The 23,404-nt window shown below is 37.4% G+C and overlaps 1 protein-coding gene across 1 annotated transcript in view; it reads left to right on the top strand.

The window, feature by feature from the left end:
• fam91a1 (family with sequence similarity 91 member A1) overlaps window positions 1-23,404 on the top strand; it is a 48,050-nt gene that overhangs the window by 5,963 nt on the left and 18,683 nt on the right. Inside the window, exons 2-10 of the mRNA XM_038288779.1 lie at window positions 978-1,062; window positions 1,328-1,479; window positions 5,091-5,148; window positions 10,630-10,697; window positions 12,289-12,402; window positions 12,922-13,012; window positions 15,264-15,326; window positions 15,500-15,606; window positions 15,713-15,751. Of these exons, the coding sequence (XP_038144707.1) occupies window positions 978-1,062; window positions 1,328-1,479; window positions 5,091-5,148; window positions 10,630-10,697; window positions 12,289-12,402; window positions 12,922-13,012; window positions 15,264-15,326; window positions 15,500-15,606; window positions 15,713-15,751 (777 nt within the window). The remainder of the gene's footprint in view (window positions 1-977; window positions 1,063-1,327; window positions 1,480-5,090; window positions 5,149-10,629; window positions 10,698-12,288; window positions 12,403-12,921; window positions 13,013-15,263; window positions 15,327-15,499; window positions 15,607-15,712; window positions 15,752-23,404) is intronic.

Raw genomic sequence — 23,404 nt, 5'->3', positions numbered from 1 at the left:
TGTTTCACAATCCTCTCCAGGGTGCGGTTATCTCTCTTGCTTGTACACTTTTTTCGACCACATCTTTTCCTTCCCTTCGCCTCTCTATTAATGTGCTTGGACACTGAGCTCCTTGAACAGCCAGCCTCTTTAGCGATGACCTTTTGTGTCTTGCCCTCCTTGTGCAAGGTGTCGATGGTCGTCTTTTGGACAACTGTCAAGTCAGCAGTCTTCCCCATGATTGTGTAGCCTATAGAACTAGACTGAAAGACCATTTAAAGGCTTTTGCAGGTGGTTTGAGTTAATTAGCTGATTAGAGTGTGGCACCAGGGGCCATCAATTTTGAACCTTTTCACAATATTCTAATTTTCTGATATGATGAATTTGAGATTTTCATTTGTTGTCATTTGTAATCATCAAAATTAAACAAAATAAACATCTGAAATATATGAGTTTGTATGTAATGTATGAATATAATATACAAGTTTCACTTTTTAAATGGAATTACTGAAATCAATCTACTTTTTCATGATATTCTAATTTTATGACCAGCACCTGTATGTATGGATTGACTGCAAAAAAAGAATAAAAAAAAAAAGGAACTCAGATTGCAGCGATTTTTGTTTGATAAATTTAAATTTGTGTAAATCTTTGTCCAAAAAAAAGACACAGATCACTTTTAAAATAGAAAGAGAATTCATAACCTAGTGAAGTTATACACAATTTACATTATCACTGCAAATTTTTTGCAAAAATTCAATTCTTATTACACTGACACATTAACCAGGAAGGATATTTCTACATTTCTTTGTATGAAATGACATCATGATGACTTTTACCCCAGGAAATAGGTTAGTAAAACAGGAAAACTGTTCAGATTGCACAACTAGCTGGACAGAAAACGTTCCGATGGGGCGTCCATGTTTATTCCTGCTGCCTCTACAAATAAGCCGATCCTGCCTTGATCCTTACAGGTTGGTTTCTGTTCTGTTTTGCAGAGTTTGGGCAACTCGCAGCGTGAATATGAGAAGCATGTGCTGCTGTACAGCATCCGCAACCAGCTGCGATTCCGCAATAACCTAGGTGAGCACTTCCGTCCACCACACCGGTGCAGAACACAAATGCATCTGGAAAGTCATTACAGCACAGTAGCAATCGATAGTCATGGTGAAATGTTTAAGAATGACTCATCATTTATTGAAAGTAGGGTTTGTGTCCTTTTGGTGTTCTAAGATAAGTTTGTGCCCTTTTAGCCTGAATTAATGAGCTATTGATCGAGAGTAAACTTCTCTCTGGCTGTGACCTCACTGCTCTCAGTTTGTGTGTTTTTTTTATTTTTATGGAGCAGTCCGCCACGTCAGGAAGGACGAGCGCAGGTACTATGAGGAGCTGCTAAAATACAGCAGGGACCACCTGATGCTGTACCCCTACCACCTGTCTGACATCATGGTCAAAGGGCTGCGAGTCACTCCGTTCTCATACTACATAGGAATCATGGAGGTGAGGAACTCCTGATGAAGGGCAGCCTGCAACAGGTTTATCTTTTGTTAGGGAAATATAAGCATGAAAAAGTTTTGCTGGTCTGTAAGCAGCTTTTAAAACACCACATACATCTATTGTTTAGCTGTTACTCTCAAGTAGACTGGCTGGATTCATTTTGAGGAGGAGAGCAAAAAAATCACAGAGATGATTTTCTTAATGGTTTTCAAACCTCCAGCTTCTGCTCATTTAAACTGAACAATGTTTTTAATGCTGGCATTTGTCGGCAGCTCTGGGCTATTATTAATCACTAACAAATAAGCGTGATGATGTGTTTTGGCAAACAGAAACGGATCTTACATTATTTCTTCAGGGGAATGTTATGCATCCATATTTATAGAGTAACAATTGCTGAACCTGTGACTTATGTTAAACTATGCAACCCAGTGCCAGAGGGAGCAAAGTAGGCTCAACGCTTGTTAAAATGAGCCATCATGAACTCATAAATCACTCATAAATTAAAAGAAAATCATATTTATCCTTTTTTTTTAAACATGACCCAATGATATCTGAACTTTCTGAAAAAATCTCTTGATTTCACCAGCTTACGGCCAACAGGGCAGATATTTGAGGTTTATTTTTTTATTTTTTTTGTCTTAGATTTATTTTGGTGAATATTACAATCAAATATAGAGACCAAATTATAAAAGATAAAAACATATTTTAACATGTTTTTTTCTAAATCTTCCTTTTTAAAGTGTTGTTGCCTATCTATTTGTTACTTACAGTGGTAATAATTTGTAGCCATAGACAGATCTTTTTGGCAGCAAAATTAACCAATGAGCAAAACTCTCTAGTTTGCAGGATAACGTAGGATATTTTGAATTATTATAAATATATAACTGCATCAGTCAGACACTAGATGTCAGTCAGTGATCAGAGACGCACAGTACAGAATCAGCAAACCACAGATGTGAGTATGTGTTAATGTAAGCCATTGCACTGTAGATCTGGCTGCATTGGGTTGTACCTCCTCAAATCTTCTTTAGCCTCTAAAAGGGTTTTTTATTCAGGATTTTCCTTTAGTTAGATCGTAGATCATCTATAACTCTTGAACATCAACATCCTCACAGCATGATGCTTCCATCACCATGTGTCTCTGTGAACCTGCGATGGTTGTTTTTTTGGTCACATATAGCTGTTTTTCAGGTTGGCAAAGTGGTGGTTGTTTATTTTTTGCCTTGTCTTTTCCTTTCCCACACAATTCTTTTATATTCCTCTAAATCGTCCGAAGATTTAAAAAGTTCAAGGGACATGAATACTTTTGGAAGACAGTCTAGCAGCTTAGGGGCATACAGATACTAGACCCTAGGAGAAATACTTCCAGGAAAAATCAATGATGCCGTCTCTGCATTCAGCTTAGACTTTGTCTGCTGGACGCCTCACACCAGTTAATGAAGTGCCGGATATTGACTGCAGTTTACAAAGAGAAGCTTTCAGGCCTGTAGGAGGACAGTTTCCACAGATGTACTTTGTTTTATTTTGTTTCATTTTTGGGGGGGCTGCTTTTATAATAGAATATGTGGCTCAAAGAAGTTTGGTCATCCTGGCTATTGCTACTAATGTTATAAAACCCACAGCTCATTTAGGAAAAACAAGACAAACTCATCTTTGACATTTATTAAGATTAACCCCACCTGTTCTATGAGAGAAAAAAAAAGGGATATTGGGTAATAATTACTGCCATCTAGCGGGGAAATGCTGGTATTTCACTCAAACAAAGACTATACTCTAGCCCATGTATCCTTGAAGTCGGTCCTTGACAGCCGTTGTCCTGCAGGTTTTAGAGGTTTCCCTGCTTTAGCACAGCTGATTATGATGATTGCAGTTGAGCAAAAGCCTGTTAATCATCTTTCAATTAAAATCAGCTGTGCTGGAGCAAGGAAACCTCTAAAACCTGCAGTACAGCGGGCCTTTGGCTGCGTATTACGCCAAGGGTAGCTGCTGTGTAAAAAAAACAACAACAAAAAACCAACAAAAACAAAACATACCTCAACAATGCAGCTGTAACCGTGTCATCAAAATGAATAACAGCACAGACATGGCATTGAAATGATTGTTTACATGGTTTTGGTAGCTGCGTTTGTAACATGGAAGACGGACTAAAAGTTTCAACAAGCTGGAATTTACTGTGGCAAAATCCAAAGTTCACTGCGGATTTGAAAGCTACTAAACCCACGTAAATCTAAAATTCTGTACCAACAAGATTGGTATATTTACAGGATCTACTGTTATGCTTTCTATGATAACAAGCTGCTGTTTAACTAAACTAAATGGCCTTATGCTGATCTAGGAGGTACAGTTCACTTTCTTGTCTCGGAGAAACATGGTAACTTCAGGGTCCATCTTAAGATCTTTGTCCTTCATTAGCTCCTTTCACATTTTTTCCATATGATCCATGTTTCATCCTCCTTTTTTATTATTTATATATCCAATCTCGTTGGCTTTTAATTTCTCCTTTTCGCTCTCATTGGGAGGATGAAACCATTTCATGTTACTGTTGCTGCGGACGCACACTCTGTCGTTGTGCTGCAGCAGTGCAGTTGTTGGATTAGCGTCTCCAAATGATCTTCACCATCTCCTCTCAATCACACTGAACTCCCAGCAAAGGGAAACGCATTGTTGTTCAACACTGTTTTATCCCTCACTGGCATCTGTACTTTCAAGATGGCAGACTGTAATGGCGCTTCACAAATGCCATAACTGTCTTCATAAGGTTATTCTTTTATGAAAATGTATCTGAATATTAGAGGAGGTAATAATACACATATTTAAATGCAGACATGAATTTAAACTTTCCTTGTTCCCTTTTAAAAATATGACATTTGAAGTATTTGAATATTAGAGTTTTAAATTCCAACATTTCTAACCTCATGCACCTTCTAGCTGTGCTGCAATTCTAACACTTGCTTGTAAACAAATAGGAAAATGAATTGGCGGTTGGATATTACAATAGTTGTGTCCTACTCTATAATAATGCATTGCCATGTTTCAGTGGACATCAGCTACCAGAAGCGGTCATTGCTGCTAGTGTATCTGCCAGGTTCTCACTGTAAATTCAGTTTGCAAAAGATTTGTGTTAAACACACATGAAAGAGGAAAAGACGGTTTCGAAACCTGCTGCTGAAATGTTCAAATGCGAAACACTGCAGGCATTTAGCTACTTTTCAGGTTAGGTGGATGAACAGGCCAGATCGCCTGCATTCCCACCAACTTTGGATTTTAGTTAGGGAGGCGTGACAAACAGGATTGTTTTGATTTTGCTACCTTTATAAATCAGAAAATAGAATTTTCTGATTTATAAAGAATTTTAGCTCTCAGCTCATTTTCCTAGGCCATATCTCTCCTTTGCATAATAAACTAAACTCCATGGAGCTTTATTAAAAGACCACTGAATGGCCCAAAGCTGTGCCACATTGTTAACAGGTCTTCAGAACTTAATGAAAACAGGGAGTGGAAATTAGCTCAGCTGCCAAAATCAGAAAATCCTTTTATTAATGAGTAGTTGGTGACGCACTAAAATTCCTTCCTTTCTTTCCCACCAATTATTTATTTATTTTTTGCTCCTCCAGGATATTATGAACAGTGAGAAGAGTTACGACTCCTTGCCCAACTTCACTGCTGCTGACTGTGAGTTTTTTTCCCCTTTTTATATACTGAATTTCCTCTCTTCTTTCTACAATGTTAAAATCCTTTTAAAAAGCTTCTGTTGATCTCCTACATATGTTTGGTGTTCTTCCTCCATCTGTTCCACAAACCTCCATCTCTGGTTCCATGCACAGCCAATAAATAACAACATTTAGGCTCTGGTTGTGATCTGATTGATTGATCGACTTCTCCCAGTATAGAAATGTGCTGGTTACATTTGCTCATATAGTCAAAGGAGAAGAAGAAGGTGCCAAAGGAAGAAAAAGGTGCATGGGGTATATACAGTATAAACAGTGCATTCACATATGACAGCTTTTTATTTTAAATTTTTTTATTTATAGTAGGATTATTATACAGGGTTATTGCACAGGGTGCTTAAATGGGTATTTATATACACTTAGATGGATATTTATATTCATATATATATAATTATTGCACTGGGTGTCAAATATATAAAACGTTATTTAAAATGTAATATAAAAAGGCAAGAGGGTTGTTGGTAAACTGTCGTTGAATCTCATCTTTAGATGTACTTTAATAGATTGGAATACATTTAGAACTGGTATGAAACTGAAATTAGTTATAAGAACACAAATTAAAGCTACAGTGTGTAATAGTTACAGGGATATACAGTCAGAAATGTAATATATTATACATAACTATGTTATTTATTATCATCTACGAGCTCAGCCTCTTAACCTTATCATTTGCGTTGCCTTAGAATTCGTTATTTATAATTACATAGGAGCGGGTCTCGCAGCCATGGAGGCAGACATCTTTGCGCTACGGCAGCGCAGAGCCAACAAACCAGCGATTGCGAGATCGCCCATTACGCTCGAAAGTAACTACGGCAAGTTGAGAGAGATGAACTGAGACGGTACTGAACACACAGACTAATGAAATACTATCTGGAATTATCTATGTAAACAAACCTCATCACTTGAGAAGGTAGGTGATGCGGACGTCGTGGAAGACATTTTGTCCCGTAACGCTCGCCGTGCTGTTGGGGGGGAGAAGCGGTGGGGGGGAGATGTTCATGTTGCTGCGGTCTGCAGTCTGGTCGTTAGATGTCGCTGAAAATTACACGCTGTAGCTTTAATAGTTGTATAATATAGTTTTAATAAGTGGTTTTCTATTATTTTTGATGTTTACAGGTGAGATATATAAAAAAAATCAGGTTTTCAGAATATAATTTAAGGCTGAGAGAAATTTTTTTTCTTAACAGAGGTTTTCCTGATGAAAATATTTTCTGTGCGCTGTACAGAAAATATATTCCATTTAGGATATTAACCTACATTTCTGCTATGGTTAAAAAAAAAAAAAAAAAAAAGCCAATTTTTCTTTAACACTGACCTCAACGGTCATCCTTATTGTTGAGTTTATGTATTTATTCTTTCTCTTTACAAAACCTTGTAGACCTCGTTTAGTTTGGAGAGGCGCAAAACTCCCTAAATTCCCCTTAATTGAGGAGGAATGCCTTATCTACCCTTGATGCATATTTTTTAAAATATGTAATAAACCATTTCTATTACACAAATAGCCAATATGGCATGAGCATTTCTCAGTACCAGCTATTATGCATTTAGTGCGGACCGAGCAACCTTTGGTGATTTAATTCTGGTACTACTCGCTCCTAGAGATGGGTACCAAAGTATCACAACGTCCCTGGCGATGATTGTCTTTGCCATTATGTAACATTTCTTTTTTTTTTTTTTTTTTTTTTCCTTTTTTTTTATATCATAATCAAATTTTCTGATAAAATGTAAAAATATTTAGAAATAACTTTCGGTCTGTATTAAAATGAATTCACTTTTTGAGTTAGTTTGATAAAATAAAAATGTTTTTGCAGATATTGTAAAATCTTTTTTCAGTACCCGTTTAACACATCTGTAACTAAAAAAAAAAAAAAAAAAAAAAAAAAAAAAGCCCCTGGGGAATTGCTGCAAAGATCATACACATGCCTGCCTTCTCTCTATAATATCAAACTTTCATTTACAGTAAAAATAGTTTTGTTGGTGCAGGTAAGATAAAATAAAATAAAAAAAACAACACCAAATATTGCTTTTTAAAGTGTTTAGTCCTTTTAATGAAAAATTGTTTGGTAAATTCAAATATAGATTTGGTTTCCACTATTTCACATATATGATCTCACTTTTTCTTTGATTTTACTGGACAAAAATAAACAAAAGTCAGCATCACATGTGGTCAGCTGTAATATATATTTTTAAGCCTCTCATGAGGAATTCAATTTTGCGGTTGGTTTCATATTGTGGCTTCCAATCTCTGTTGCCAAGTGAGACGGGCTTTGGCACAGCTTGGTGAGTGGCTGATTCCTTTCAGCACCGAACCGTCAAGCTGTGGAGACAGAGGGCCACTCTCAGGGGGTGGCTCCCTCCAATAATCCCCTCAGGAGGAGCTTTGGACGGCGCCATGCAGAAGTAGGCGGATGGAGATGCAGAGTGAGTGCCTGAAAGAGTTTTGCGTGGGTGGATGTTTGTGTCCTGGTATAACAGCAGTGTGCTGTTTGGGGTTTGAATTGGAGTTTTTCATGTTTTCATTAAGGATTGGGCTCGCTCACACCAGACTTTGACAGCGCATTAAAGAAGATTAAGTTTTGCTCTTTTTTTGTTAGAATTTGATCAGATTTTTTAAACATGTAAATGTATCATTCTGTTCATAGATGTAAGAGGAAATTATTTTTATGGCTTTATATTGTGAAATTTTGTGCTTTATCCAGGGTTTATTGGTAAAACAAGACACAACTTGATTTATTCTCCCTAAATAAGAATAAAGTTTAAAAATGTATTGCAATATTATATGCAGTATTGAAAGGATGCAGGTTAAAATAGTTTTTTCTACTTGCAGATATATTTTTCTTTTTTTTTCATTTTCTGTCATGAAAATTTCCGATCCATCCTGATGCCTGACACAGATGGTATAATTAAATACAAGGAAAACCCTTTTCAAAATCTGTTATTAATTAGGTTTCAGTTTTTTTGTTAGCGAGTTTTACTTTGATACTTGAATATTTTTTGAATGTGTAAATGTTTTTTTGGTGATTTTTTTTTTTTTTTTTTTTTTGGTCTCCTGTCTGGCAATGTGACAGTAACAATTGTTGTTCTATTGCCCGAAAGAGCCCAACATATTTACTCTTACAAGTGGAGCATTATCGCTTTAACTATAGTGCTCTGCTTGATTTATATAATAGTTTTATTGTGATTAATGTAGGGAACAATTTATGTTATGTGCAAAGAGTAAAAAAAAAAAGGAAAGGTAAAGAAAGAGGAAACAGAAGACGTAGATTTATAGAACTCCATCAGTCTGCTTCATCACATGCAATTTGTAACATTTCTAAACAGCACTTTCATTATCATCAGTTATTCTCATCTTTTTAGCATGGAGTTGATTATTATTGCTTTAGATTCTGTACCTATGCACCCCAGGAGTGTCTTCTCATCCTGATTCTTTTCTACCTGTACATGAAACACTGAACCTCAGTGGACCCAATTGAAAACTCCTGAAGTTAACAGATGACATGACTGCAATGGCAAACACTCCTCACAGTTCAGAAGGAAATTGAATCTTCCATTGGAACTGCGGATCATCTTCTACACCTCCATTATTCAATGTGTTTTGTCCAAATCCATCGCTGTGTGCGTTTTCTCAGCCAGAAAACAGGACAGGTTGGAACTGCATTGCACACTTTGGTCTGCAGAGAGAATGAGGGGAGCTGTCTTTCCCTCCATGCAGAGCTTCTTCAGCTCTAGGATCAGGAAAAGGCCTGCTAACATCTCTGCTGGTAGCAAACACATCAGTCCCAGGCGTTTTAGTCTCCTACCTTCAGGTCCACGTTGCAGAGAGTTATTTGTCGAAACGAGCCATCATTAGAACTGTTTCTTTCTCCAGAGAAAAACAACGAAGCCTGAGCCTGACTGGTCAGCTAGTCTTTTTAGAAACAATAAACAAACTGCACTATAACTATGCTTTTCTCTTATCTATGTACTAATACTGTATCTCCTCCTCTAAAGTTTATATATCTAACTAATTTTGATATGATGTAAGTTTTAAAAAGCTGATATTGGATTCTTTGTTGGTGAAAAAACCTGGCAAATAAAATAGAATCAGATCTTTAAAAAGTTCAAACCCAGTTTTTAGCTACAAAAACCCAGGCATGGGTTTTCTCTTTACAAAAAGGCACTCATAACATCCAAAGCTATTACCAACAGCAGTTTGTGTCCTTGATGGACAAAAGAATACAACTATATTAGATTTGCATTTGTCAACATTTGACTTATAGTAGTTGCCATTTAAAATTTCCCCATTTTCCTTGATGGATGCTTGGCTGGTCCACTAAGATTCCTTTTTAAACATCAATCTTTGTACTAAAATATTCTGTCATGATTTGTGGACATTAAGATCTAAAGAGAAGTACCTTCTCCTGGTCAGACCCTGTAATTCAGTGAAAGGGTGGAGTCAGAGTAAAACAATATGCACGTCCAGGAGATGGAGTGGGTCACTGTAGTGGCTAGAAGTTGGAGGGGATTTTGCTGGGAGTTGCAGGGAAGTGAGCTGCTATTCGGTCGGCATTTAGCTGGGAAGGGCCATTTTAAATGGCTGCTACTGTATGAGCTTTATATGAAGTCTATGAAAATAGAGACACTTCTGAAAAGGAACATTTTGTAAAGAAATTAAATAAATCAAAATGTATTGTTTATTTTTTATTGAAAAATAGGCTTAGAAAACACTATCTACAAACCTAGATTCAAGTATCAATTTTCATTTCTTCAAGTATCAATATTGCCATGTGACTCAAGCTGCTTTATATCTTCCAGGTGCAAAAAGTCCTTAAAGTCGTAGAGAAACCATATTTAAGTGTCAAATTATTCTGGCTAAAACATGTATATGCAAACCTTCTGCCACAACAATCCCGCCCCCTTGATAATCGACCAATCACATTCACTTTATTCACTCGTCACGACTCGGGATAATTCCGAAATGCAGCGGTTGAAACAGTCGTTTCCCTACGACTTCAAATGCGCCTTGTATTTGTATAGTTGGAGCATGCTGATTGCAAAAAGTTTTTAAAAGGAAAACATACCAACTATTTTGGTAGTAGACCGGTTGCCGCATACTGAATTAAACAGGAAAAGTGGTCAAATAATCAAATAGGGAAGCTTCTGGTCAAACTTTGCACCTCCGTAAATAGCTGCTTCCTCACATCACAGCAGCAGAGAGAAAAAACTTAAATAAAACATAAATGCTAATTTAGGTTACCATAATTTTGTGCAAATATCTCTCATTTAAATCACTATAATACCACCACATCATGATGCACATGTACATTTAGATTTGTTTTGTTTAACCTGCTTCTTTTGCTATTCATGTCCAGCTCCTTATGTCTACATTTATCCACCTGATTGTTATACAAACTAGCTAACTGTTTGTTTTCCTGTCATCACACAGGTCTGAGGCTTCTTGGCATTGGAAGAAACCAGTACATTGACCTCATGAACCAGTGCAGGTCCTCCAAAGTAGGATATCTTGTTTCCTTTATTGATATTTTTCTTTTAATTTAAGGTTATAGATGTTTCTTTTATAAAGTCTACGTTACATATAGAAAAAATTTCATAAAAAAGGTTTCGGGGGTTGTTTTGCAGAAATTAGACCTAGATACAATGTTTTTTTTTTTTTATCGTTTGAAGAAATTTTACAGGTTATGGTGTCTTTTAGGATCAAATCCACTCTAATTTGAAGCTTTATTAAATGTATGCGTTTTAAAACAAAAAAATTGCCGAATTGAGTTAGTGATCCGACATCTTGATGACTCTGATTTACCGTAGAGCAATGAGATGTTTTTTCACACACTCTTGTTTTCCATTTTTATGATCGATCTTTTCAATTTAAAGCGTCTCTCTAAGGCACTAAACTTTTTCATGAACTGTGGGAACATGATGGCATTTTACACACTGTCTTTTCTATTTTTCTATTGTATTGGGAAATGTGAGCCCCAGATCCTTACAAGATAAACTGGTTAAACTATTATTGAGCAGAATCTAAGCCTCTGTTAAAGATTCAATTAGCCTTAATTGATTCAATATATATCATCATTATGCTCACTTGATGTCACATAAAACTTGTTTTGTATGTAATGAAGTTTTTTAGATCGGTGTATAAGTGTTTAGTACACCAAGACAAAGGTTTTTGATGCTTGATAATCATTCATTTCTGCCATAGACAATATTAACACCAGATATTAATTTCCATGTAGTTGTTGTATATGTTTCCATGGGGGGAGGAGAGGGGATCGGTCATGTTTGTTTGGTCATGTGACAGTGATTGTGATTTAGCTTAGGATTACTATTGGTTAACTGAATCAGAGAAGGAACTTCAGCACAGTTTTTGGTCTGCCATGGTGTCAAAAGAATAAGAAAATATATGATAAAGGATGTCAGGGCATCTGTTGAAATAGAAAATAACAGGTAGGTAACTTTTAAAGGATTAAGAAATAGCCATAAAACACAATAACAACTTATTAGACTGCAGTGCATTTTAAAACTCCTGTAAATATTGCTGTAATTGTAATTTCCTGTAGATGTGATCCGCATTGCATCAGACGCCCCCTGAACCTTTCTCAGATTGTATTTGTGTGAAATAGGATTTACCCTGTTATTTAAAACAAAAGCAAACATTGTGAATAATGTGCTCTTATTTTTAAACTGAATAATAACTATCGCTTCAGAAAGCTGTAAATATCATGTGTATTTTATTATTACTGGGTATTTTAATGCATAGTTACATGTTGAACAAAAGCTAAACAATATAGTGATAGTTTTTATCTGCATTATACGCATTATTTTCTATTACCATCAAAGACAAGTCTATGAATGCATAAATATTGACACTTAATATATTGTTCCTGGGAGAAGGAAAAGTGTGAGTCTTCTTTAGGCCAGCTGACAAGAGGTGTGCAGCAACATTTGGTGGAAGGCAGGGCTATGGTGCTTTATAGCTTAATAAAGGTCAAATTAATGAGCAAAACATTTTTTTTTTATATTCAGTTACTATCATTGCCTTGCAGCAGTCTTTAATGTATTTTGTTAAAAAGATTGTTTCTGTCCTCAGAAATTCTTTCGACGGAAATCAGCGCGGGATCTACTGCCATCTAAACCAGTAGAGATTTCTGTGGAGCTGTGGTGGGTGGCCCAGACGGGCTACATCACAGAGGATGACATAAGGGTAAGACTCAACAACACCTTACATAGTTTTTTCCTCTTGCATGATTCAGTTTCTTGACCCTGGTTGTGTGTAGCTTGGGTTTATCATGGTTGGAGACAAAAAATTGAGAATAAAGAGAAAAACAAGCCCAAATGTTTAGTTTTTTGTTGTTGTTTTTTTTAAGCAGCATGTAACTAATATGCTGCTTAATTAATATCACTTTTTTTCTTCAAAGTCTTGTGTCTGAGGCCTTTGGTGTAATTTATATGATGGATCATACCTAACTTGCTAATCTTTTTAAGTTATTATAAAGGTTAGTCTACTTTAAACATTTTATTTTATTGTTTTCTGTTGCCTTTGAAAAGAAAGAAAGCAAGATTTTTTTTTTTTTTAAAGGTTGAATATTTTACTCTTGCGTTTTTCCTCTGATGTAAATTCACACTGCAGAATAGTTCTCTTTTTGGACATTCTATTGAAAGCACTCCTTTACATAGTTTACACTAACCCTGCTCTTAATGTTCTCCTTTTGATTAAATGCAGATCTGTTCTTCAGCGGAGAAGAAAGCCATTGACAAGATGATCGACTCTGGTCCCCAGCTGGCAGGGACAATGGAGTACAATGTGGTATTAAGTGAGTAATTGATATTGTCCTTTTTTCAGGCGTTTACTGTTAGGATCTGTAGTCTCCCCCTTGTGGCTCCGGCAAGGTTTACACAAATATGGTTTCCTTGTCCTGATAAACATGTTCTGATTAAGAAAAGAATAATTAGCTATAAGAAAGTAATAATAAACACTGTCGTTATTTAGTATTCTAGGACAGAGGAGGGATGAGATTTTTTTAGATTAGATTTCAGACTTCTTTGAAGAGCACCTTTAATTATTTCTAGAGCTGTGGAATTGCAGCAAAACACAGGATAAGATACTGTTGATGAATAATCCCATGATGTTTAGCATAGATTTTCTCAGCTCCTGTTTTTTTCTTCATTTACTGCAATTTTTCCACCACACCTTGTGAACTTTCACCTCTCTGGCTCACAATTACACATGCGGTGTCTACATTCCAGCAGACCTCCATCCAGCTTGCCCAATATGTGATTAGCATGCATGACATTATCCTAACTAATTTTTCATCCAGTTACTGTTGTATGATTTTGCTACATGTGCTATTTTTTTTACACATGGATCTGGGAATTACAACTGCAATTTAATTTATTATGCAGCTTGAGTTTCTTCATAGAACTTTGCTCCTCATCCTTTTCATTTCATCATTGGTATTGGCTCATCTTGTTAGTCTAAGGCAGGGGTTGGCAACCCAAACTGTTCAAAGAGCCATATCGGACCAAAAAAAAACAAATTTGTCTGGAGCCACAAAAATGTAAAAGTCATATATAAGCCTTGTATGACAACATGGGCTCTAAGTGTATTAGTTCACTATAAAAAAGGACTAAGTGAGCTTAAATATATAATAAGCATTCATGATTAAACGTCACATAGGTGAGGAAGGAGCAGTGAACGCTCTCACAGCGTGGAGTTTACCACTCGCTGCTTCACTGCACAGTTTGTATGTATTAGGTTTTGTTGCGTTGATGAAATTGTAGAAACAAGATAAAGGAATCTTTCTATGGTGGGCTTGTTTCTGTTGGGAGGAGATGATTGAGTCATGAGGAACCAAGTAGGAACTGACATCCATCAGAGCAGAGCTCTCTAACCCGGAAATCCCATCCTCCGTCACCGGTGTACCCTGGTGTTATTCTTATTTTGAGGATTTGGGGAAAAAATGGAAGAAGGTTCACATACCCGGGTCAGAGCACTAGCTGTTCCATCTGCGGAAGGTTTTCCATGCTTGCAACAAAGCTAGCAGCAGTAGTGGAGTTTGGAGATGCAATCCACTTCTTAAATATTTGCGCTCCTCTAATTTATCCAGAAATTCTGCAATTGCGCTTTTTCTATAACTCTCAACTTGATGGTCGGCTGCAAATTTAGCATGCCTCCCCTGGAAATGCGTTTCCAAATGTCTCCTTTTTTATTTCTTGACAACTTCTCATCATCATGCAGGCAATCCTTCTGCATTGGTAATGAAAGCAAATGATTTAGTCCATTCTTCTTTGAATCCTCTGTTCTCATCAGCTATCTTCCTTTTTTTCACTTTGGTAACCATGGACCGAGACACACCCGTCGGTTTGTTTACAACAGCCACCCGTCTGGTACCGTGCTGCACTGAAACGTGTGTGGCAGGCTATGACGCAAATTTTCATTGACAGAAATGTTTACATTTATTGTTTAATTTTATGCACATCATATTAAAATAAACAAAAATAAAATCTATTGTTTTCCACTTTCATACATTTTTGAAAAAGCTCCAGGAAGCCGAAAGGGACAGCACTAAAGAATTCTTAAGACTCCTCTTTCTTATCGTTTTTGTGAGATTAGGCAGGTAGTGTTATTATCTACCTAATAATACTTCTATCGAGTTGATAATGGAAAAAGCAAAAACAAAAAGGGATAATTTTTAAAGATGATCTTGAATACTTTAGGTCATTTCATTAAATCCAGACCATCCTTTAGCTTAGGTGTCAACGTCACTTCTGGCATAAATGGAAAGTAGCATAATTCCAGAGCCGCATATGATGTTGAGGCTTTCAGAGTGTATTTACCAAGACTGTCTGGCAGCAAGGCCAAAATAATGGCTTTGCTGCAAAATAATGAAGTAGCTTATTATCCAAGCTACTTCATTGTAGCTTAAATTTTTATAACTCGCCTATGTTGTTGTTAGACGAAGTGGATGTCTGCTTAGTGCTATAAGATTTGCTTCTCAGGGTATGGATGCACTAATAGTTGGAGGGATGTAACTTGTGTGTTAAGTGTCATTATTTGTTTTGCAGGTTTATATAACCGGGGCTTTATTTACCTGGACGTTCCCATATCGGATGACAGCTGCATCTCAGGTATACCAATCAGTGTTTTAAACGTTGTCTGTCTAATCCAACTTTGAACAATCAGCCTCAAATACTCATGAAGTGTTCACATAATAATAGGCAAGCGGAACTGATGTATAGTTGTACATTTGTATAACTACATTAAGAAGGATCATTTCCTTGATGTCAACTTTCTGTTTCAGTGCCTCCTCTCGAAGGCTTTGTCATGAACCGCGTACAGGGCGATTACTTTGAAACGCTTCTCTATAAAATCTTTGTGTCCATTGATGAGCAGACCAACGTATCGGAGGTAGGCCTTTGACGTGTCTTTTATTTCGTTATGAAGTTGTTCATTTAGGTTTTTACTGATCAGTTCTTTTTCTCCTCCCAAACTATCTCCCCCTTCTGACTTTTAGCTAGCCAGTGTGCTGGAGATTGACCTGGATTTAGTGAAGGTGGGTTTAAGTCTGCATAACATTTTTCCAGCTTTAAAAAGTGACACCAAAAAAATTATACCTACCTATCTAAGTAGGCTCTGCTTTCTTTTACTTGCAATTAAATTAAGGATAGTGTGTGTGTGTGTGTATATATATATATATATATATATATATATATATATATATATATATATATATATATATATAGGCTTAGAAAATCTTGAGGGATAAATGTTTAGCTTAAGGATTGTTTATCATAAGCAGGATTTCATTCTTTTAATATTTTTGTAGCTTATTAGCTGCTCATATTTACATCACATTTCTGTTGGAGGCTTCTGTTTGCACTCAAACAATGGTTACTTTAGAACAGGGGTAACCCTTAAAATTCAGCCGGGTCCGAATAAAGAAAATCAGCTACCAGTAAAGCTCCGGAGACATTTTTGATTATAATCTGTTACTTTAAACATAATTTAACACTGAAATAAAATGAGGTTTTTATGCATCCATGTTATACATTGAATAAAAAAAAAAAAAAAAAAAAAAAAAAAAAATATATATATATATATATATATATATATAAAAAAGTTTAACATTTTTCCATTTTAAAATCTACAGTTTTTTTAAAGTACAGAATTGTCTTGGTATAAAGACAATTTCCTGATTCACATATTTTTTAAAACACCTGAACTGACCTACTGACCTTTTGTTGCTGTTTTTTTTTCTTTTTGATGTCTTAATGAGAGAAGTGGGCTTTAGGCAGGCCTACTAGGCTTTAAACCTGGGTTTGAATGGAGACAAAGGTGTTCTCAAGCACATATAAAGGTGCTCATTCGTAAGCCTGGATCGATATTTATTTTCGATTATGTTCGTGGTGGAAAACCCACACAGCAGCAGGTTGAGCCAAACTTACTCAAAATGGGCAGTGTCATCTTTGAGCACCATTTCACTTTTCTTTCACCAGTTCACCGCAATTCTTCCAGCAGTCCACACTTTCTGTGCTCTCTTTTTCCTCCTCGTATTCTCATTCCTTCCCATCGCCCGGCTTGCCAAACGTTTGCCTGCTGTGTTAAAAAGTGGCTCACCGCAGTGACCCAGACTGACACCACTCATTGGCTAAATTGTATCACGTGTAGCCTGGTCCTGGACGCTCCGGCAGGCTTTACCATATTAACAGGAGAAGCGGCGCAAGTGAAGTTAGACACTGTCGTCGGACATTCAGTAATTTATAAATGTTTTAAATCAGGTTGGGTCCCGATTAGCCAACAGGTGGGTCTGGACTGTTGGCTCATCAATAGCCAAGGGTGTCCACTCTTGTTAACAAAAAAGTAACAGTGCATCTAGTGCTCTTTTTTTTATAAAAAAAAAAAAAAAAAATACTGATATGTTAATCTACCCAGCTTTCTTTTAAAAAGCAGATTCTTTGTAAACTTTGTAAATCAGACTTAAAGGTACACTATGCAACCGGTGTTGATTTTCCAGTGAGGCTCCCCCCAGAGGGCGAAAGTAAAAGTGCACTGTCGTAAATATGCACAGCTGTTCTCCTGGTTTCTCCGTCAAGCCAGGCGCGGTTGTTTTGAGCTTAGCAGACAGGCGAACGCAACGAATGACTAATGCTGCGTTCACACCGCAGCTGGCGCGACAGAAGCAGCGAGTTTACATGCAAAGTCAATGGTTGACGCGCGTCAAGGCGCAGCAAAAGGTCCCGCGGCGCGTTTTGAGCAGCAGACGCAGCACGTCTGAGCAGCTGAAGCAGCGCATCGAGCGCGTTTTAGCATCTGACGCAGGGAGAGAGACACAGCGCTGATGATAACTCCTCTTAAACTGTTTATTGACGCCTAAATTAACTTAAAATGCAGAAATCTGCCGGCAGAATATGCAGTTTGGATTATTTAGATGAAAAACACCTACCAGCTGCCGTGGTGAACCGCGAGGAGGCGACCAGGCCAGAGGCTGCTGATGAAGGGATCCCTACTGGCGCACCGCCGGTATGTGGGGGTCTGAGCGGCTCCGACGGAAATAACATTGGAAGGCAGGATGATAATCTGGATGAACTGACGGCACTGATTACGTTTTCAGGTGTATTTTCTCACTTAAACACATATTAAAACTACTTTATTCCCACTGATCACAGCAAATATAGCTGCAAGGCAGAGAAAGGATAGTGAAGCTCCGCCCAACGCGCGTCAGACACACTTTTGCACCGCGCAGCCAGAGCAGCAAAGCTGTTTCAGCTGCGCATCAGAACTAACTGGTACAAGCAGCAAAAAGGAAGCAACAGACGCGATTTTGCTGCGTCCGATGTGAACGTAGCATAACTGCACAAAGATCGCCACTGTGCTAGCAACGAGCATGCTTTTAACTGGGGGCGTGTAGCAGTTCTCGCCGTAAAGCAAGACTGACTCTCACGAGACTTCTGAGCCTGTGGGTGCGGGTCGGTGCTCCTGCAATTGCAAGTGCGGTATTTCCCCCACAGACCACCAGGGCGGCCGAGAAAACCTTTGTTCAACCTGAAATGACTCATTTAATCATCCATAACGTTATGGAACACATTAATTAACTGAAAAATGTTGCATAGTGTGCCTTTAATACTCTTAACAGATCAAGTTTAAAATATACACTGAAGATCCACTCATAACATATATTTTATAATCATTTACTCAAGTATATGCACAATCTTTATTCGTGGTGCTGAACCTGAATTTTTGTGACTTATAGGGTGAAGAATGGATTGATATATGCAGCATAACTAATATAGATTAGTTAATCTAATTTAAAGTGCTTTAAAGGAAAATTAAAGAACCAAATAATGACAACTAATTTAAAAACAATCAGCTGCAGCCAAAGTCTCTGATGATCTGATCGTAGTTCAAACATAATAAGAATATTTTTGTGCAGGTTAATTACTAATTTATTGTCCCATGGACTGATGCAAGATATTTAAATTCAATAATTTCAATAAGAAGAAGCTTGTGCTGTAATGCTGTGATGATATGATTTGTTTTTCTGGTCTTGGTCAAGAATCTAGGCAAAGTATTTTGGATGAGCCGTAGCTACAAGACTTTTTTTTTTTTTTGACAATATCTAACCTTGTAAAAAATGAGACTAGCTATTAGTTTTCTCTTTTACCTTTTAGTCTCACAATTTTATAAGATAGTAACTGTTGTTTAGTAATGGACTAGTATAGCAGAGTACCAGTTTATTCCACCAATTTATCTCAATCTCTTAAACCTTATGTTATAATCAACAACACTGACCTTAAGTATTACTTACACAAATATTTTAGTATGTATTGTACATTTGTCACTTAAAATCACAACTTTGATTCTTTCAAACACTAATTAAAAGTGCAAGAACTTTTTCTGCAAGTCTAACTTTGGTTACGAATTCTAGCATTAACTAAGAAGTATAAAGAAACAAAGCGGTAAAAGGGGTTAAGTCCAGGTACCTAAATGGCTTTAAACCACAGAGTAAGTTGAATGCTAATGGTTTATAATTGACCTTAGTTTAGTTGAACATTGTCCAGAGAGTTTTCCTGACCTTAAAGATTATAAATCCCACTCACCTTGCAAGGTCATGGTGGTCATGTTGCTCTTTTCTCTATGTAGCTCAGTACTCCTATGAAGGTGTGACCTCTATAGACCTTTAAATGCCACACTATCTTTACAATTCATACAATCAACATTCCAGAAGGAATTTGTGATCACACTGCCACTTTGACCTCAGATTATATTTTTTGTTCAATGTGAGAAAACAAGTTTTTATTCTTAAAGGCTTTTCATGCTTGAGTTAAGTTTGTATGGTGATCTGACATTAGACCTGACATCTGATTAGCACCATATAGTGTGGATTTTCCTATGCGTTTTAAGAATGAAATATTAAATAACTGAGATTCATCCTTTCTTTTATATTTTAAAGGAGCAATAAACAAAAAAAATCATTATTTTAGATAGAAAGAACTGAAAAAAAAACTAAAGGTGTCTTTTTAGAGGAAAATATGGTATGACGGCACATCTCCGTGTTGTTCACTAATAGCTCTTTTATTTTGATGAGCCTCTCCCTGCCCATATAAAGCCACCTTCAGGGATGGATAGTGTAGGAGCAAAATGGCAAAGAGTGGTTCCAGTGGAATGAAACGTTCACCTAGAAGTCTAGCTTTTGCCAAAATAAATATCTTTGGCTAATGACATTAAAGTTTTCAGTTGCCCACTTCTTCAATCGACACGTTCCTCTAAAAGGTTTGCAGCTGGAGGGGAGGTATAGAGAGGCTGCGCCTGTCACACGTCCTGTTTTGGTCTACAGAAAGTGCTCAACAGTCCACCTAGTGGTAAAATGTACACTTTTAATTCCTTTAAAGGTACATAAGCCCCATTTACACTACCCTTGAAAAACCGATCCATGCCGAGACCGGTCCGAGCTCGGATCAGTTAACCAGGCCGAGCTCGGTTCTGACGACCATTTACACATCACGCTATCTCGGTTCCTTGACTCCTCGCCTCCTAGTGACGATCTGTGGTATTACTGTCAGTATTAAAGGAGGAAAGCAAGCAGTTGGTGGCGGTAATGCACCAAAAGTTGTTTGCGCATTTTTAAAGTAAATATAGCCTTTCTTTATATATTTATCATTATAACATCATGTGGCTCGGATTATGTCATTTTCCATGTGTACAATTGGTTAACTAGCCAAAGTAATGGAGACAGTTGGTATTTAAGCCCCAGCTTGGTTGCGAAAAAGGAAAAAAAAACAAAGCTGAAGTGTAAAAAGAGGCTCAAGAAGATGTTTGATTCTAAGAGGGATAAAATTTGAGTTGCACTGGGGAAACAGTATGACTATTAGAGCGCACTAAAGCTGGAGCTAAAGCTAAAGTTGCTCTCTGATGTTGCTACCAAGCTGTTTCAGGTGTGTAGATATGGATGCCTGAATATACCATTTAAAGTAGTATGAGTATTTTTTCACAAAACTAATTTCAAACCACAGTGTATAATAAAGTATTAGCAATACATCGCAACAACAGCAATATACCCGGCTTTGCAGTGCCATCTCTTTCATATAGGCAGGTCATGAGGTGTGCGAGACTGAGATGTTGGAAAATAAACCCCTTTGATCCCCGGATTATGGGGTGTAATTTTTTTTGTATGCTGGGATTGCTTTCTGTCGACAACCTGAGGGGTCTACCACTGCAATCTATCAGTTTGGTGTCTAGAGATCTTGAAGGTCAAATTAGCAACTAAAGCTCTCTGTAAACTGATGTTTTTATTTTTATACTTTTTCCCCATTCCCTTGAAGTTTTTGGATTTATACACAATTCTGCTCTACTGAAGAAAAGACTGGTCCTACAGTGGAGTGTTATTGCTTTGCGCGTTCTGAGGGGATCTTTAGTAGCAAAGTACCCTACACATGATTTCATTAAGCAGTATTTCCAAGAAAATGCTTCATACAAAGCATTCAGAGAGGAAGAAGCCATTACTTCAATCAGCAAAACAAGCAAGATTGCAGTTTGTAAATGCACTCAGGGACAAAGACTTTAATGTTAGAGCTCGGCTCTCTGGTAAACCCAGAACTGAAGTGTATTTTACATTCGAGTTGAGTAGGGAGATGCTTACAAGTCTGAGTGCCCCTTTCTTTACTTCTAAATAGGGCTAGAAGTTATGGAGGTGTTTGCGAGCAGGGTGGCCAACAAAGCTGACTCGGTTATATATGTTCAGCCATGGAGACGCAGAAAACATATGGACACTTGTTGCAACCGTCTCTAAGCTCAAAAGCTTCTGAAAAGCTTCCAAAGGTTGCAGTGCTGGATATTGAATTCTTAGGCACATAAAGTCTGTCCTGCTAGAGGTAGCAAAAGAGGAAAAATCGTCCCCCCTGTTTTTCCCCAGAAAATTTTGCTCAAAATTTTCAAAGCACCAGATGCTGGAGTTGGAAGAACTTACATTTTTCTGCTTGACAATCAATCAAAGAAGCAAATCTGAGGCTGGCAGGGAGATGGACACCGCGCAGCTAATGCAGATCGCTATGATCACTCTGCTGATACAGTTTATTAATGCCTAAATTAACTTAAAATGTTTAAACCTGCTGGCAAAATATGTTCACTTTTATTATTCTGGTGCCTGCAATTTGAGCAACGTAAATGAAAAATGCTAACATCTACTTCCACCCACCTTGAACAGTAGGGGTAATCCGCCAATAGGTGACCGGGCCAGAGGTAGTGAGCTGAGCCTATTTGAACTTGGCAGCTCTCACACTGTGTTGTGTGCTGCAGTCTATCGGCCACCAAAGTATAACAAAAATTTTATAAATGACTTTTCTGATTTCTTGGCCGATATCATGCCAAAATATGACCGAGTTCTCATTGTTGGTGATTTTAATATTCATGTCTGCTGTCCGACTTCACCTATGGCTCAGTCATTTCTTAATTTTATTGATTCTTTTAATTTTGTGCAGTCTGTGACTGGTGCTACTCATGAACATGGTCACACTCTTGATTTGGTTTTATCTAATGGTCTACCAGTCTTTAACTTAGAAATTGGTGACTCATTCTTTTCTGACCATATGCCTGTTTTATTTGAGACAACGCTGTCCCGTGGAAAAGCTAAAACTCGAGCTGCAGCTCGGCTCTGTCGTGTTTTTAACCCTACTACTGCTGGTCAGTTTTCTTCTGTTTTTAATCAGAACTGTACTATTCCAGAGGATGTGGGAAATAACACTGAGGAACTCAGCAACTGGTTTTATTCTACCAGTAAAGCAGCCTTGGATTTGGTGGCACCTCTAAAAATTAGATTTCCAAAATCCAAGCATGAACCCTGGTTAAATGAGGTCACTCGGGCTGCCAGGAGAGACTGCCGCAGAGCAGAACGCAAATGGAGAAAGGACAAATTACAGGTGTCTCTCCAAACATTAAAGGAATGTTGGCGCCGTTATCAAAGGATTGCAAAAGGCAGCCAAAGAAAATACCTGTCGGGTTTGATTGTATCAAATATTCAGAATCCTGCTATCCTATTTAAAATTATTAACTCTGTTCTAAATGATTCACATAGTGGCTTTATGGAGACCTCACCTGCTGCATGTGAAAACTTCTTACACTTTTTTGATGAGAAAGTTGCTTCTATTAGGGCCCAGATTATCCCCTCTTCTTATGATCCTTCAGTTGTGGTGCCTTGTTCTGGTGTTTTCCACAGCTTTGAATGTGTGATGCATGTGAATGTGTTGCAATTATTGCAGGAGGTGGTTAATCACTTAAGGCCAACTGGTTCTCCAGATGATGTTATTTCGCCCCAATTATTTAAAGAAGCTTTCTCTGCTATAGGTCCTTCTGTCCTTGCTCTTGTAAATAGTAGCTTGTCCTCAGGCGTTGTTCCTAAAGCTCTGAAGCATGCAGTTCTGCAGCCTCTACTTAAGAAACCAGCTTTGGATCCAACTGTTCTGGCAAATTATCGACCTATCTCTAAATTGCCTTTTATTTCAAAAATTCTTGAGAAGGTAGTCTGTAATCAGCTAATGGCCTATCTTAATGAACATAATATATTAGAGGTTTTTCAGTCTGGTTTTAAACCATTTCATAGCACAGAGTCAGCCCTTTTAAAAGTTTTTAATGATATACTTTTAGCAACTGATTCAGGTGACGTTGTTGTTTTGGTGCTGTTGGATTTATCATCTGCTTTTGACACAGTTGATCA

The sequence above is a fragment of the Cyprinodon tularosa genome, unplaced genomic scaffold (assembly GCF_016077235.1).
Source record: "Cyprinodon tularosa strain WSP-4 unplaced genomic scaffold, ASM1607723v1 ctg26, whole genome shotgun sequence".
Classification (NCBI taxonomy): Eukaryota; Metazoa; Chordata; class Actinopteri; order Cyprinodontiformes; family Cyprinodontidae; genus Cyprinodon; species Cyprinodon tularosa.
Note: the sequence above shows the minus strand (reverse complement) of the source record. Positions and strands in the feature narration are given on the sequence as shown.